The sequence below is a fragment of the Canis lupus genome, chromosome 9 (genome assembly GCF_048164855.1).
Source record: "Canis lupus baileyi chromosome 9, mCanLup2.hap1, whole genome shotgun sequence".
Taxonomy (NCBI): Eukaryota; Metazoa; Chordata; class Mammalia; order Carnivora; family Canidae; genus Canis; species Canis lupus.
In genome coordinates, this window is record NC_132846.1 from 3,034,549 (window position 1) to 3,050,371 (window position 15,823).

The 15,823-nt window shown below is 55.2% G+C and overlaps 1 protein-coding gene and 1 long non-coding RNA gene across 3 annotated transcripts in view; both read left to right on the forward strand.

Annotated features, from left to right (window-relative positions):
* Window positions 1-8,858: 8,858 nt before the first annotated feature.
* LOC140639332 (uncharacterized) lies at window positions 8,859-10,599 on the forward strand. Its single transcript, XR_012036075.1, has 3 exons — window positions 8,859-8,984; window positions 9,376-9,478; window positions 10,521-10,599. It is a non-coding gene; the product is annotated as an uncharacterized lncRNA (long non-coding RNA).
* Window positions 10,600-14,410: 3,811 nt separating this feature from the next.
* The window catches only part of SLC24A4 (solute carrier family 24 member 4), a 159,174-nt gene continuing 157,761 nt past the window's right edge, over window positions 14,411-15,823 (forward strand). The window contains exon 1 of one of the 2 annotated variants that reach the window (XM_072837795.1): window positions 14,411-14,569. In XM_072837795.1, the coding sequence (XP_072693896.1) occupies window positions 14,458-14,569 (112 nt within the window). In that variant the 5' untranslated portion in view covers window positions 14,411-14,457. The remainder of the gene's footprint in view (window positions 14,570-15,823) is intronic. The other variant, XM_072837796.1, reaches the window with a different exon arrangement.

Sequence of the window (15,823 nt, forward strand, 5' to 3'; positions counted from 1 at the left end):
CCGTGTCTCAGGTGTCGCCAGTGTCCATGGAGTTGGGGGCAGGCCGTGTGCTTAACCCCGCCGCGTGTGGCAGTGCCCGTCTGTGTCACCCATGTGAGGCGTCTCTAGTTTTCCAATAATGAGGGGCTAACACTTCAGGTACTATCATTCCTTTGCGAATCATCCGTGTTCCCTGTCTCGAGGGTGGGTGTGTCCGCGGACCCGTGTTTCCCTCCGATTTGCTTGGACCGCGCTATAGCAGGTTAGCACACGATTCCTTCCCTTGGAAATTAGGACAGGCTGTGCGGCAAGGGGACCACAGGATCTTTTATCCAAGCGGGTCCCTGGGCAACGAGGTTTGAGAGCCACTGGCCTAGAGGCACCAGCTCTTGGAGCTGGAAGGGATCCTGGCCCCAAATCAGGGAGCCTCAGAGTTTGCTACGGTTTCTTGAACACACTAGACCCAGGAGGTGGTTTCTCACGATTTCTAAGACAAAGGCTGGGCACATGGACAGCGGCTGCCTGCCCAGGAACATGATATTTAATTTACAGGAGCCCGAGAGCGTACCTTGTGCGTGTTAATATTGGATTATTTCTCTTCATAGTTAGCTGCCTTCTCGCTTCACCGTTTCCATGGCAACCCTTTGCAAACGCCGCTTCATACTCTGAATACACAATGTAAACAATCCACGGTTGAACATTTCCCAATTTAGGGGTTTGGAGTCAGAGCCAGCAGGCCCGCCATCAAGGATAAGGTTAGACAGCCATCCCAGGAAGCCACGAGGAGCTGCAGGGACAGCTCTGTCACTTGGCGGGGAGGGACCCGAGGCCTGCAGGAGGGAAGTGACTTTCTCATGGCCATGCGCCGTGCAACTGAGCCACGGTCAGAATGACGGCGTGTCTAGGACCTGCAGGCGCTCCCCCGCACGCACGCCGTGGGGGCACGGGGGTCCTCCCTGGTGCTCTGCCCCTCAAACCTACCCTTGCTTTTCCACATTTGGGCCCGGCGCCCTGGGAGGTCACTGCTGGGTGATCCAAAACAGCACGGAAGACCAAGTTTGGTTGCCATTCCAGCAGAACCAGCGCTAGATCCTGCACTACAAAGGGAATGGCGTGAGCGTGGGTCTCTCGTGGGCTCCAGAAGCCAGGAGATCCAGGAGATAAGAAGATAAAGTGGGAGGAAAGTGGCCCCGTGAGCCTCTTCTGTGTTCCAGGAGCAATGGAGGTTGGTGCTTCCATCTGCATGACCATGTCTCACGTTCGAAACTCAGCAAGTCCCCATTTGGGGGAGTCCGGGGCAGGCTCACGCCCAGGCAAGAACCAGCCAGAGGGGCAGAGCCAGGTGGAGGGCGTGAGGGAGAAGCTAGGTGTGGACAGAGCCAGAGGCCTGAGTCCAGGCAGCAGATGGGGAGCCAGACCCTCCAGTGAGCCTGCAGGACAGCAGTGGGGGCCCCAGCCCTGTGCTGGGGGCTGAGTGGGGCGGGGGGAGGACAGCAGGGTTGGGGGCTCAGTGGAGCCCCCCCGGGCTGCATCCCCAGTGCAGGTAGTAGTGTCCAGAGCTCGCCCTCTGGAGACAGAGGCTCCTACGAGATGCTCAGAGCTCAGTGGACAGCGACGGAGCTTTAAGGCAAGACCAACCCCATTGTTCACAGCCAGGAACTGAGGCACAGACAGATGAAGCGATGCTTTCAGCACCATCCAAACTGTGAGCCCTGTGTGAGGCTGGGCCTGGGCCTGCAGACCCTGAACCCTGCTCATTGAATCACTGCCTTGTCACAAGTGCTCCTCCTCTGGTTCAGAGTCATAAAAATAATAGGTGGGAGGGGTCAGCACGGAGGTAAATGGGGCATACGTAGGGTGCGGGCAGGGGAACAGCTGGTAGGCAGGAGTAGAGAGGCCAGCGTGCGGGGTACAGTAGCCTGGCAAGGGAGCCCCCATTTCTCCAGGGATGTGTGCCAGGGCCACAGTGATTGTCCAGAGTGGCCTGATATGGGACCTGGACCACAGGTGCTGGTGACAGTCTCTGAGTCTCTAGTTTTGAGAATCGCCCCCTCCTGACTTTGGGGCTGGGGGGGGTTTCCCGAGGCAGCCCAAAGCCATACCCCTCCTCTGCCTCCAGGGAAGGCACCAGTTCCTCCTGCCAGCCCAGAGGGTCAGCACTGACAGGTGCCATTGGGGCCTGGGAGGGCAGGGTCCCTGCCTGGGTAGCTCCCTCGGGGGCCTTGTCTCTACTCAAGGTAATAGGACACAGCCTGCTGTCCCACCAGCCGCCTAGGACCCTAGGGAAGCCACTGATAATTTTCTTTTTATCAAAGGAACTATTTTTACTTCCAGGCTCTGCCCACACATAATAATGCACATATTTTCCACAGAGTCATAAGCATGACAAGGAGGATTATTGGTTTGTTGTTTCTTTTTTAATAGAAAAACCTCAGACCCTTTCAACTTTGTAGCAATGCTTAGCATCTTCCGACTTCTGGTGAATGACCACATGGCTGCTGGGTCTCCAGCAATGAAGCAGAGGACGCTCCTGGCCTTGGGATGATGAGGAGAGGCTCAGCCAGCACATCTGGGGGGCCCTATGGATTCAGGCTGCTGTCCTTGAGGGTCGAGACATGGGGAAGTTACAGGAGGGGACCCCCCATTTAGCTGCCAAGCAGGCTTTGGAGCTGGCGGGGGGTACGGGCCATCATTTGTGTTTTTTAAACAAGCAAACAGAGAGGGAGGCTGGTTCCTAGTGCAGCCAGAGTAGTTTCTGCCCTTCTGCCTGCATCCCAGGCCTGGAGCAGCTCCACTGGCCCATTGGATCCCTGGCTGTTCTCTTGTGACCAAGGCATACTCTGCAGGTGGGGTTTGCCCATGGCCTGTACCCCTCGAGATGGCCCATCAGGTCCCCCTGATGAATCTGTAGGGTCACAGAACGTGCAAGTGTGTCCCCGAGAGTCAGGCTCGGCCTGCAGGCCCCAGTGTGCAGACTGTGATGAGCTGGTCCTGCCTGGGGCCCTGTCATGGGCAGTCCAGGCCCTTGGAATAGGACCGTAGAGAAAATCTACACATGCATCAGGGCTCTGGGCTGTAAACTGGGGGCCCTGACATTGCCTGTCTCTGCAAACCCTGCCCCTGCCCCCTTGGGGGCTTGGACATAGCTGTCTGCGCTCCTGCGGGGAATTGCCCGGTGCTTTCTGTCCTGAGGGAGGTCCTCTTTACTTATGGCAGCTTGCCACATGGAGATGGCCACAAGCCAGGACCCCAGTGTCTGGCTGCACCACAGACTCACGCTGCACCTCCATCTCCCCATCCGTAAGATGCAGGGATCAGGCTACATGTATTCCTCAAAACCTCAGTTCTACAGGAACATGAGTGGTCTTCGGAGCAAAACGTGTTCCAGGGACAAGGAAGTTGGGGAAATGTTGGATCTGGCAAAGTGAAGGATGCTCCATCGCTGCAGATCTTCTCAGAGCCTTTAATGCACCTTGTAGATCCCAAACGGAGATTTCAGCATAAGGAATTTTTGGAATTTATTTAAACATAGAGCATCTCCATCTTTTCAGCATGAGCATGAGAATTCTCTTTCTCTCCTTGGAGAGGCCAGGAGAAACTAATCTTCCCTTCTCTGAGCATCTACAGCTGTTTGGTCTTTAAGTTGAAAAGATTCTATTTATTTATTCATGAGAGACACAGAGAGAGAGGCAGAGACATAGGCAGAGGGAGAAGCAAGCTCCTCACAGGGAGCCCGATGTGGGATTTGATCCTGGGACCACAGGGTCACAACCTGAGCCGAAGGCAGACACTCAACCCCTGAGCCTCCCAGGGATCCCTCAGTTTATTTCTAAAATACAAACAGTCCTGGTAAGGTCTTGGGAGTAGGATGGGGGCTCTAGAGAGTCCTTAGAAGAAAAGTTTGGGGGAGGGTCCCAGTCCTCCAGAATTTGTGTTCAAATTGCCACGTGTGTTTGTACACCTTCCAGGGGCCCAGTGGGGGGAGGTGGGTAGAGTCTACCGCATTCAGCCAATTTCTGGAGGTTTCTGTACCCCAAAGATGGTGACCCCCTGCATTTAGACTCTTGGTGGAAGGAAGGCCCGACTGTGTAGGCGCTTGGATGTGGAACACACCAGGTGGGACTTGGTGTCTTACTGGGAGCAGGAAACAGAAATGACAGAGAAGTGGGCAGAAGACAAGGACAGGGGAAAGATAAGCAGACCTCCACCCTGTGCAGGCGCCGGCATCCCTAACTTCCCCCCTGGTTCCTGGGGTGCTCCTGAAACCCATCGCCTGGCTCCTATGTGTGCAGCCTGGCCGCTGAGTATTAATGTTTACGGCAAGGAGAGAATTATTGGTGCCTCAGAAAGGCTCCATCTTTACAGGTCACCGGAGCTCCCTTTATGAAATTGTTGCTCGAGGGCCCAAATGTCCTGAAAGTACGTGTCTCCGAAGGCCAGACACTTTCTCTCACTTCCTCAGAGACCCCAGGGCCTTTACCTTGGACTCTTTCTGGGCAAACCCGAGAGTGATGCCGGGAAGCTGAGAACTGGCGGCAGGACACCACCTCCCCGTTACGGAGCACAGTCTGCACACAGGGCCGTGTCCCCAGGCAGCGGGCATTCCTGAGGCGACCGAAGGAAGGTTCTGCTGGAACCAAGACCCAGAGGCGTGAGGTGGGGATCCGCAGAGGGAAGACCGTGAAGAGCTTATTCACAAGCTGAGTTCTAAAGTTCACCATTCTGGCCCGCTGCTGTCTTTTGATCACTGGCCTTCGTAACAGGATCCTAATCATAAGTTTATACATTATTATTTACCAGCAGCCTGAGGGATTAGTGTTCTCTGGGCTCCAAGGGCCTCATGACCGCTCACACGCATGACCCGGTGGAGGCTGGTTTCAGCAGCTGTCGGAGGGGAGAGCAAGACTGTGTGTTGGTCACAAAAGCTCTTTTCTTTCTTTTTCTTGGATATTTTCTGAGGTATCTGCACGTCCCTACCGGAAATATCTCCACCCTGCAGGTGAGAATTTGCTAGAGACTTTGCTTTCAGAACCCAGTGAAAAATGGGGAGAGAGAGAAAGGAGAGGCCCCAGAGCTAGCTAACAACATTCATTGGAAATCCTTTAAATTAATTTAAAACGCTGAGTCATACAGACCCATCCACATTGCATAACAGCCATTAAAGTATTAGTATTACTTTGGGGGGCACTTTATTATGCAATGCGGTGGTAAATCTCCTCTGGGAGTTTTTTGTTGTTTTGTTTTTTAATTCCCCCAAAGACTTGCAGTGTGCGTATTTTCAAATCGCTAAGTCTGTCGCCCTGGCCGTCTATTCAGCGTTCTGCCTCAAAGCAAAAGTGGTGGCCCCTGTGAAAGTTGGTATCTAATGTGAAAACCCTGCTTGATATTATAAAAACACGTTGAGCCACGTATGGAAGGAGAACCAGCAATCCATTCGTTTAACAAGTGTTTACCGATGGCTTATGCATGCGGGAGAGTGAGCACGGCACCCGAAACCCTGAGCCTCCATCTCTCTTTGTCCGTCTGGGTCTCAGTTTCCCCCTGTGTAAAAGGGAGGCTCAGATAGGAAGGCCTGTTCTTGAGGCAGGACCCAGAACGCCTGGCTCTGCATCCCACCCCTGTCACTTGGTAGCTGTGTGCCTTCTGGCAAGTTACTTAACCACTCAGAACCCTCAGGCTCCTTCGCCTGAAAACTAAAAAGCATAAAGGCAGCTACGTCCAAGAGTTGTTGGCAGGATGAAATGAGTCAGTAGACGGAAGGCTCTTTGACCACTGCGTGGCACCGACCCAAGGTAAGTGACTAGGAAATGTCGTCGTGATTGCGCTTGTCGAGGCCCTGCCAGGACATCTGCCCGTGCATGGCCTACACTATTTACCACACCCCTGCCCCTTCTCCCTGGGCACACAGCTGGGCCTCCTGTCCAGCTTCCCTCACCGCCGTGGCCGTGGGGCTGAATTCTAAGCCACAGGACATGGTGGGGGGTTGGAGTGGCCCCCTATGAAAACCAGGTCTGACTCATTAAAACCCCGTATTTGGGCTTCTCCATGTCTCCCTCCCCCTCCCCCCGCTGTCTCAGTGCCGACCCACTGGTCACCTCTGGGAGCCACATGCTGAAGACGCCACAGTCATGAGACAGAAGGGACCGCGACTCCTGGCCAAGCCCATGGAGAAGAGCTGCCTGCCCCTACATCCAATTGGACATCATTGGAGTGAAAAATAAATTTTAGGAATGCTAAGCCAGGGTGACATGGGGCAGTGGAGTTACTCCAGCAGGGCACTGGGCTAGGCTGGGAATTTGATGAAGTCGTAGGTGTTTTTCTGCGGGACCGAACCTAGTTGTGACTATTCAGTTGCTTGACTCTGAGTTTCTGATGCTATCCGGGTGACCAAACCAAAGGACATCCAGTTCTCTGGCTGGGGACGAGAGCTTGCATGCCCAGCAAGTGCTGGCCCTGCTATCTGGCAAGTTCCTTACAGACAGCTGCCCTGGCTGGCTGCCTGGGCTCACTCCTTGTGCTTTGTGGACCGTGCAGACGCCCCAGGGAGCTCCTCAGATTCGCCAGGCACACCACTGTGGTCCCTAGATCTTGGTCTTCTCCAATCTTTCCGGCCCTGCCTCTCCCTTGAGTGGGAATTAGCGGAAATGTTTGTGCAGGAGCCTCCAGAGTGGGCAAAGTGAGGCTTTCCCTCATTAAAACCCCAAAGCAGAGGCTAGAAGGATGCTTGCCGTGCGGAATTGGCTTAGGGTGGAGGGCGACTTGCTGAGACGCACCTGGATGGGAGACGCATCTGCACCAGCAATCAGGGAAGCCTTTAGTGACTCCCCTTGTGGCAGATCCACACTCCCTTTGACGAGACTCTCTGACACGCTGTCTGTCCTTCTCTCCCATTGCTTGTCGTTTTACTTCTGGCACAACCGTCATTTCTTCCTGGGGAATTCAGGCCCTCCCAGAGATACAGAGAGGCTGGGGCTTCTGAGGCCCAAGCCATTAGAGAGAAATGAATATATGTGAAAATAGGGCACATTCTCAGGAAAACAAAAACCCACACTGCTCTCGCCTTTGGCTGTGCAGGACGCGGATTGTAAAGGAAAATCTGTCTTTTGTGCAACATCATGGTTCACACTGAGCATGGAGAAGCCAGTCCAACAGCAGAAAATTAGCAAGGGTCTACACCAGAGGCACCTTATGAGCCATGTCCCTTGCCAAATAGCCCTTCCTAAAGTCTCTGTCTCCGACTGCCAGGAGCTGAGTGACCAGAGGGGCCATGAGTAGAGGGCACTCAGTCATCGGTGCCTTGGGGAGGAGGCTTGGACCTGGGGCACCTTGGACAAACTCCTTATTCTCCTTGAGTCCCCATTCCCCATCGGTGGTGGGGGCCCATAGCTGTCCACTGAAACCCCCTCCTCTGCTCTCACAGTCACAGAATTGTCCCGGGCACATGCTGCCCAGCTAAGCATTTTCTAGCCTTCCTCGGTTAGGTGTGGTCATGTGACTAAACTGTCACCAGCAGAATATGAGAAGGGAGATGGCCTGGGGCCTACGATCCTGGGCCTTCTCCCTCCGTCCCGTTGGCTGTGACCAGGTGCGGTGGTGAACCAGGTTCAACCATACAGCTGATGCTACTGCCCCAGGGGACGGCAGAGCCACAAGATGGCAAGAGCTTGGGTCCTCGCGTGGTGATGAATGTAGAGCCACCTTACAAACCTGGGCTGGTCTGTGGGAACTCCTGTACATGAGAAACTGCTTGTTCTGTAGGTCACCCTGGTGCTGGATTTCCTTGACATAGTAGCTTACTCTGCACTCTGACGTATTCTTTGTAGGCTTGCAGTGTACGGTTAGGTGCTCGGTAAATGTTCTCTTAACAGTGAACAAGGAAACTGGTTGTTTTCATATTCAAATCCAAGCAATCGGAGCAGCAGGCTTGCAAAGCATGTAGCAGCTACATAGCTTGATTTCAGGAAGCCCCGGGTCTAGCCTTGTTAGGTGTCTCTGCTCCTCTAATCAGCCTGGGCTGGCAGTGCCCACCGTGACCCTGGCCGTATACAGTGCCAGGACACCTAGCCTTCTGTCTCCACTTAGACCTGGCTTATCTGACTAGCTAGTTAGCATGCGTGTTGGGACGAGGGGCTGTGGCATGGTGTAGTGGGTGAAGAGCATGGCTCACGGGCAGGTCAGATCCCAGTCACACCCCTAACTCCTTGCTCCAGCTTGAGCAGGCCGCTTCAGTGCAAGGAAACTTATCCAACAGGGATGCTAATTCTGGCTGCGCCTGTTCCTCAGGATGGGGATCAAAAGAGGCAATGAGGGTGAAAGCACCGCGTAGGACAGATGCCAGTGTGAGCACTGTGACAGACCCAGCCACACATGCTGAGTGTGGGCTGGGTGTGCTTTCCCTTCCTTCCTCAAGGATTTATTGAGCACCTACTAAATCCTGGTAGTGAGCGTGGTAGATGTGGTTCTTGTTGCCACGGGGCTCAGAGTCTGGTGGAAACTCTACACAAGCAAATGGGTAATTATACTACAGCCGGATGAAATCTTCAGTAGAAGTACAAAGCACCATAAAAGCTCAGAACTCTGTGGCCCTGTAAGGCTTCTCAGAGGTCATGACAGCTTCCTCAGGACTGGAAGTGAAAGAAGTGGTCGGGCGTCTCAGTTTGGGCGGCCCTTACAATACCATAGGCCAAGCAGCTTATCAATAACGGACATCTATTTCTCATAGGTCTGGAGGCTGCAGTGTCTGAGATCCGGGTGCTGGCAGGTCTTGCGTCTGGTGAGGCCCGCTTCCTGGTTCATGGACAGCCATCCTCCATTGTGACCCCATGTGGCACACGGGGGCAGAGGCCTCTGAGCCCCTGGCAGAAGGGCACGAGCCTACTAATAAGGCTCCACCCACCACCAGATCACCTCTCAAAGGCCCCGCCTCCAGATGCCGTCACAGGGGGCAACAGAGTCCGACCTGCACATTTTGGCAGGGAACACAAACACTCAGCCCATAGTGCCAGGTGAAGGAGGTGAAGGGGGTTTTGGGGGTATGAAGGCATGTTCCAGAAAGATGGGACAAGGGTCACCTCTGAAGAACAAGAAAGGGATTCTGAACGGCTGGAGCCAGTAGTGAGAGGAAGGAATGACAAAGGATGGGGTTCGAGGGCCCGTGAGTGTCTGGAGCAGGGTTCACCACCCTGGCTGCAGCTTGGATAAAATATCGGCATCCAGTGCCTACCTCCCAGAGGCTGAAAAGCTCCCAGGTGAATGTGCAGCCAACTTGGAAAGCCCTGCGTAGCGCAGGATCCTGGGTCAGGCTCAAGAGCTGGAAGTCTCCACTGAGAGCAATAGGGAGTCTCTGAGGGTTTCATGGAAGAACAGGACATAATCGGATTTTTCTTTTTTGGTAAGATTATTCCAGCTGCCAAGTGGAGACAGGAATGTGACGGACAGGCTGGTCTTCAAGATGCTGGTTAAGAAGGCCACTGCAGGGGTGGAGCCCATGGTGTCAATGGTAAGGGCAGATATGGACCCATCTGAGGTCCTGGTGGTGACTGATGGGAGCAAGAGTGGAAGAAGTGGGAGGACCAGGATGAGGCCCAGATTCTCAATTAGGGTGATTCCCTGAACACACAGGCTCAAATTCCTCAGAAGGCCCTGGGCTTCTGAGTCGGCCGCAGAGGGCAGGCAATGCCATCCAGAGAACCCATGAGCTCCCCAGGGGAGGAGAGCAAAGAGTGAGAGGATGAGCCCAGGACTGGAGCCCAGGGGGCTGAGGGAAGAGCTGGCTGCAGAAGGATGAGAAAACCCAGAAGCACGCAGCGTCCAGAAAGCTACAGATGGACTACTTCTAGGAAGACGCGCTCAAGCATGCCAATGTCTCCTGAGATATGGCCTCAGGTCGCCTTGACAGTGTGGATGAGTGGAAACTTAGGGTGCACAGAAGAGCTCAACAGAGCAGGTCCCAACGGGGGCAACTATTCTTTATCTTCTTCACATTACAGCTGAAAATGTGGCTATTTTCTCATTCCCTAAGTATGTATTAAGCACCCAGAGTGCTGGGCACTGTGTTCAGGGCTGCGGATAAGACAGCAAGTCCTTGAGGCACTCGTTCGCCAGCAGGAGACGGACACTCGCTCATATCACAGACCGTGTGGTGGGGATGTGCAGCCCAGGGAGCGGGGAGGACGGGCAGGAGAGGTCCCATGCAGCAGGGGGAGAGGGACATGACGTTCCCGCTGTGCTTGTCCCTGGGGCCGCTGCCTGCCTATGACAGAGTTCAGGTCTCAGCCAGTGGGGAAACAGGGCACAACAGGACCTCAGGGGGGTGGGGTGGGACCCTGGCCCTGGCTTTGGCCAGTGAGTGCTGGGTGGTGGTGAGCAGGTCCCTTCCGGGCCGGCGATGTCCTGGCCCATGCAGGGTCCTCCGGAGGTCTCCCTCTGGCCTTGCCAGCAGCCACACTCCCAGGTACCCAAGGAACTGCCCCTCAGATGCGTACCTCTCTCTGGATACACAGCCTGGGGAAGAAACACTGTTTTCCCTTCACCCATTCTAGGTTCATTGGCTGGAGGCCTAAAAATTAGACCGCGAAAGACAGATTAACAAGAGAAAGACAAACAGAAGATTATTAACACGTGCGTATCATGTGCACATGCAAGAGTACTCGGTAATGAGTCACTCAAAGGGGTGATTATTACTTGGGCTTCTATAGCATCTGAATCAAAGACCAATATGTTTTTTAGCCAAGTGGTAAGACAAAGGAAAAAATGACTCTGAGCTTCTAGGGGTGGCAAATTGTGGGAAGGCAAATATATAGGGGACTAGTAATGGTAAGATAAGGCCTAGTTTTAGCACAATTTGTTAGCTAGGTCCCTCTGGCACAGTCTCTGAGCTGATAAGGATCTAGAGTTGTCATCCATGATTAGCTTCTGTTTTCCCTGGTGGTGGGGGTGGGGGGCTTGGGGGGTGGGAGCACCTTTACAAATTTATGTCTTGCTTTTCCTTAAATAGGGAAAAACACGTATCTTCTCACGTATCTTGCCTTCAACTCAAAATAATCCAAAGTGGCATATTATTTAGGGTTGCATATTTTGCCACCCTGAAGCAAACTTCTGTTGTTTGTCATAGTCACCATGTCCTAAGCTAGCGCAGTGGTCCTCAAAGTGGGGACCTTGGACCAGCAGCCTGAGTGCCACGTGGGAACTGATTAGAAATATAGATCATGGTGCACCCACCGCCTCACACTTACTGAACCTGACGCCCTGGGGTGGGGCTCAGCAATGGGAGTCTTAATATTCCTTCCAGGAGATTCTCAGGCACATCCAGAGTTGAGAACCACTGCCCTAGCTGGTGCTGACTGCGGCCTCCCATCACCTGAAAGGCAGAGCAAGAGGAATTAGAATTTATAGAGAAGGTCATTCTAGTAAGCTTGAAAAAAACAAGTAAGAAGAATTAAGTGTGAGCTTCTTCACATCACAGGAAAGAATTTTGAAGCAAAAAATATTGTATCTATCCCTACAGACTGAGCCTTCCTGTCAAAATGGCCCAAACCACTTGGCTTTGTGGCTGGTCTCCAATCAACGACGTCACATCAGAAGAAAAGCACTGTCACAGAGGGGATACTCCGAGTCAGTCCAGTGGCATTGAAGCCAGACCCGGGGCCTAAGATAAAGCCAGAAATGCGTATTCCGTTCATCCCCATGGCCTTGCTGTTTTAGAAAATGCTCCTGAATGCTTTGAATCTGAAAGGTACATAAAATCCTATTTTCTCTTCCGCAGGGGTGAGTCATTAGAGCTGGAGCGGAGGCTATTTGGTAATGGGTACTATTTAAATGAAGCAAAAAAGTACAATCCAAGTGAACTGCTTTATGAATTGTCAAATAGGAGGAATCCATTTGTGCCTGTGAAATTATTCCAAGGGTTCTAACTATTAACTGAAGGCAGGTGAAAGATGTCAAAGAAAACAAATGTTCTATGAAAGAGCTAGCTAAATGTTTAAAGGCAGACACCAGAGGACTCTTTGGCCTGTTTTGGATTCAAAAATTTGTTTTAAACAGCCTAAGTGAGTACCACGGACAGAAGTTTTAAGAAAACACCATATCCTAGTAAGCAGATGCCATTTTGTTTATTGGAGTTGTTTTAACCGATGTGACCCTGAGGCGGCCTGATGGACAGTACGACAGCTTCTTCACACTTGAACTTTTTCCTTTGGCTTCAGTTTGATGCCAAGGGCCTCTGGCTAGCTTTTCAAATGATATATTTAACACGTTCTATGGTTTTCTATTTGTTATTGATAAATGCATCCTTGTACAGCCTAGTTCAACGAGGAGAAAATGCTGCAATAGTATGAAAAAGTGCCTTTTTTTTTTTGGTCACTGGCAGGGATGCTGGGTTACGGTCAAGCCTTAATGGTAGTTAAGGATCTCTATAGGCAAAACACAGCCCTGCGTGGTTCTATAGGAGACCGACACTGGTCTTTTCCATTCCTTTCTTCTAGGGGTTCCACTGCAATTAGTCTTGTGTTCATGCCTTCAGTTATCTTTGTGGGCACTGAAACGGGGCTGCTGAAAAATAATTAGTGAACCTCCTCCCTCCCTTGGCCCTCTAGGTACCTCTTACTTGTGCTACGATGCCAGACTAAGACAAACACAATTATCCTTGCTTAGACCAAGAGGAACCATGCACATGGCGACCAGCTAGAGGCACTGGGCCAGGCTCAAAAGGGCTAGGCTTCTTACACTTGGATGTGCACACACATCTCCAGGTCTCGTTAAAACAATGCACAGTCTGACTCAGTAGGTCTGGGCTGGAGCCTTCGTACAGCCTGCATTTCTTGCAAGTTCCCAGGCAGTGTTCATGCTCATGCTCATGCTGGTGTGGACAGCATTTTGAGTAGTGAGGGAATCATGCAAGTTCTGCATAAGTGACTTGTAGAAGGACCTATTAAATAGAGGATTAGCTGAGGGTCTGGTTCCCCTTTGATTTAGGGTTCCTGGAAAGCAGGGACTAAATCTTACATATTTTTTTTTTTAGTTGTTTTGTTTTGTTCTCTGGCTGGCACTTGGCACAGGTCCCTGCACACGGTGGGTGTGTATTTATTTAATTAAACAGATCTGGCCTCCTTCCAAAAAGGATTTTAAGTGGACTTAACCCCTAGCAGGCCCTAACTCGGGGCATGCTGAACTGGCCAGGGAGGGTGCAGTTGCCAGGCCGCCCTGTGGGCTGAGGCCCTTCCCCGGCGCCCCCGCCCCGGCCCCTGCGTGCACCGAGATCCCGCTCCAGCTGCTGCTCCTCAGAGTGGCTCCCTCCTGCCCCCTGCCCCCTGCCCCCTGCCCAAGGCGGTTTACGCCAGAGAGCCGCTCGGAGACAAGGAGGACAAACAAAACCAAACCGACCAGGGAGCCCTGCGGAGCGGTACGGCTGCCGCCGAACATCAAAGGCTCCGCTTGGGGCCTCGGAACTCGGTTCCTCCCGCTGCCTGGTCTGGAGCCTTCTGCAGGTCGCGTGGCGCCCCCGCGGCTCCCCGCCCGCCCCAGGGCCCTGCAGGAGCGTCCCCGCGGGCCGGGCGTGGAGCCTGCCGTTAGCTCTGCCCCAGCAATTCGCCGTGTGGCGCTCTGCTGCCCCGGCTGGGGGGCGGGGGCGGCCGCGCGGCCCGAGCTTGTCCCCAGAGCCCCTTCGTGGCCAGAACCTGCGCGCCTCCGCAGCGGCCTCGGAGGGTGGGCAGGGCTGCTCCGGCCTCCCGTGGGAGGGGTGGTGTGGGTCAGCAGCTGAGCCTCGCGGGGGGAGGAGCGCGGGAGAGCGCCCCGGGGAGGCGCACACGTGCCGAGGGGGGGAGGCGAGGCGAGGCGAGGCGAGGCGAGGGCTGCGGGCGGGCGGCGCCACGGCCTCGCAGACGCAGGCGCCGGCAGCGCGAGAGAAAGTTCCCGCGGAGAGCTCGGCCCCGGGAGGGCTGACGTCGAGGCCGCCCGCCCGCCCATCGCGAGGGTCGCGGGCCCGTGGGGCAGCCTGCCCGTCCCGGCGCGCGGGGAAGCGGGAGCGTTGCCGGTGGGCGGCCGCCGCCAAACTTGGAGGGGGGATGCCGCGGGCGGGCGCGGCGGCGCGGGGCCTGGGGGCGCTCTGAGGGCTCCCCGCGGGCGTCCCCGGGCGCGCCGACGCCGAGCCGGCAGGTAGCAGGTAGCGCCGGGCGCCGGGGCCGCGCCACCCTACGAGCCGGGGCCGCCCGCGCCACGGTGCCGGCGTCGCCTCCCCGCCCCGGAGCCATGGTGCGCGGATCGTGCACGCCGCGCGCGGGACCCTGAGCTCCCGCCGCGCCGCGCGCCCCCCCCGCCCGGCCTCGCCGCCGCCCCTGCCCGCGGGCCATGCAGCTCGGGCCGGGAGCCCCTCGCCTCTGAGCTCCGCGCCGCCCGCTCCAGCCCGGCGCCGCGCCGCCCCGGGGAGCACCCGGCCGCCGCAGCTCCGCGTCCTCTCCCAGGCACGGCCCCGGGCGCTCCAGGATGGCCCCGCGCAAAGTTCGCAGGAAGCGAGAGATGCTGCCGCAGCAAGTTGGCTTCGTGTGCGCGGTGCTGGCCCTGGTGTGCTGCGCGACCGGCGTCCTTGGCAGCTTGGGTAGGTGCCGCCGCGGGCCGCCCCGGGAGTCGAGGGGCTCGGGCTGGGAAGCGGCCCCGCAGCTCCGAGAGGTCCCCCGTCCCGGCGGCCTGGCCCCGGGGTTCATCCAGTCCCGCCCCCCCCCCCCCACCCGCGGCAGAGCGCGCCCGGGAGGGCCGGTAGCGAGCTGGGCGCCGTGGCGCCGGCTGCCCGGAGCTTCGCGCGGCCCCTGGGGCTCGGCTGCTGGAGAGCCGGGAGGCCGGGCCCTCGGTGCCAGAGGCGTCCCCAGGGGGCGCGGGGGCGCAGGGGCGCGGGGGCGCGAGTTCTGGCGGCCGGGCGCACCCCCCCCTCCCCGGGCCGCTGTCCAGTTCTGCGGAGCCGAGACGCCGGTGCTCCGCGTTTCGTGTCTCGAAAACCCAGATGCCGAGGCTGGGAACCCAGGCGCAGCCCTCCCCTCGCCCCTGCCGGAGCAGCGCCCTGGGTGTCCTGGCATCCGCCCCAAACCCTGAAGGCATCGCAGCGGCCCCCGGAGGTCGCGGCCTTGTTTCAGGAGCGCGTAACCCGTCCCAGTCCCCGCGCGGCAGAACTCGGGTGTCTGGAGCCGCAGTTCGCACCCTTCACCCAGCACCCTGGGGTTGGGAGCCACCTAGGGTGTGCACGGTCGAGGTGGACAGAGAGAGAAACTTAGGGGGAAAATCTGTTTGGGGGTGAAGTGGGGGATGTGAGCCCATGTGGGATCTTCAGAAGACGTTCACTTGGTTAACACTCTCATTTTTACTTGGATGGGGACCTTTTACTTCTTCTTTTTTTTTTTTTTAATGAAAAATGCAATGGTTTAGCAACCTGGACATGGAGAAAAAGCAGGGGATGCCTTTCTGAACAGTTAGAGACAATCTAGAGAGGTTTACAGCAATAGGTAAAAATCAGGTGGAACTTGATGAAACTCAGGAAACTGCTTTTCAAAACCCCAACTTGTGATTTGAGGCTATAAGGTAAAAAAAAAAAAAAAAAAAGAATTGCACTTTGCAATAGAAACCCAGAAAGGTTATTTGGACATCTCAACCCAGTGCTTTGCAATTGGGCAAGTCAGTGTATTTTTTTTCCCCTCAGTTACATACCAGAAATAACAAAATGCTTAGAGACCCTTAGGTGTCAGCATTATACAAGAGGCATTATTACCCAGCAGAGGTAGACGGATACTTTGAAGGTCTTAAAGGGAGAATCCTTTGTATTTGCTCCATCTGGAATTACCTTTAGGAGTATAACTGTGTTTGG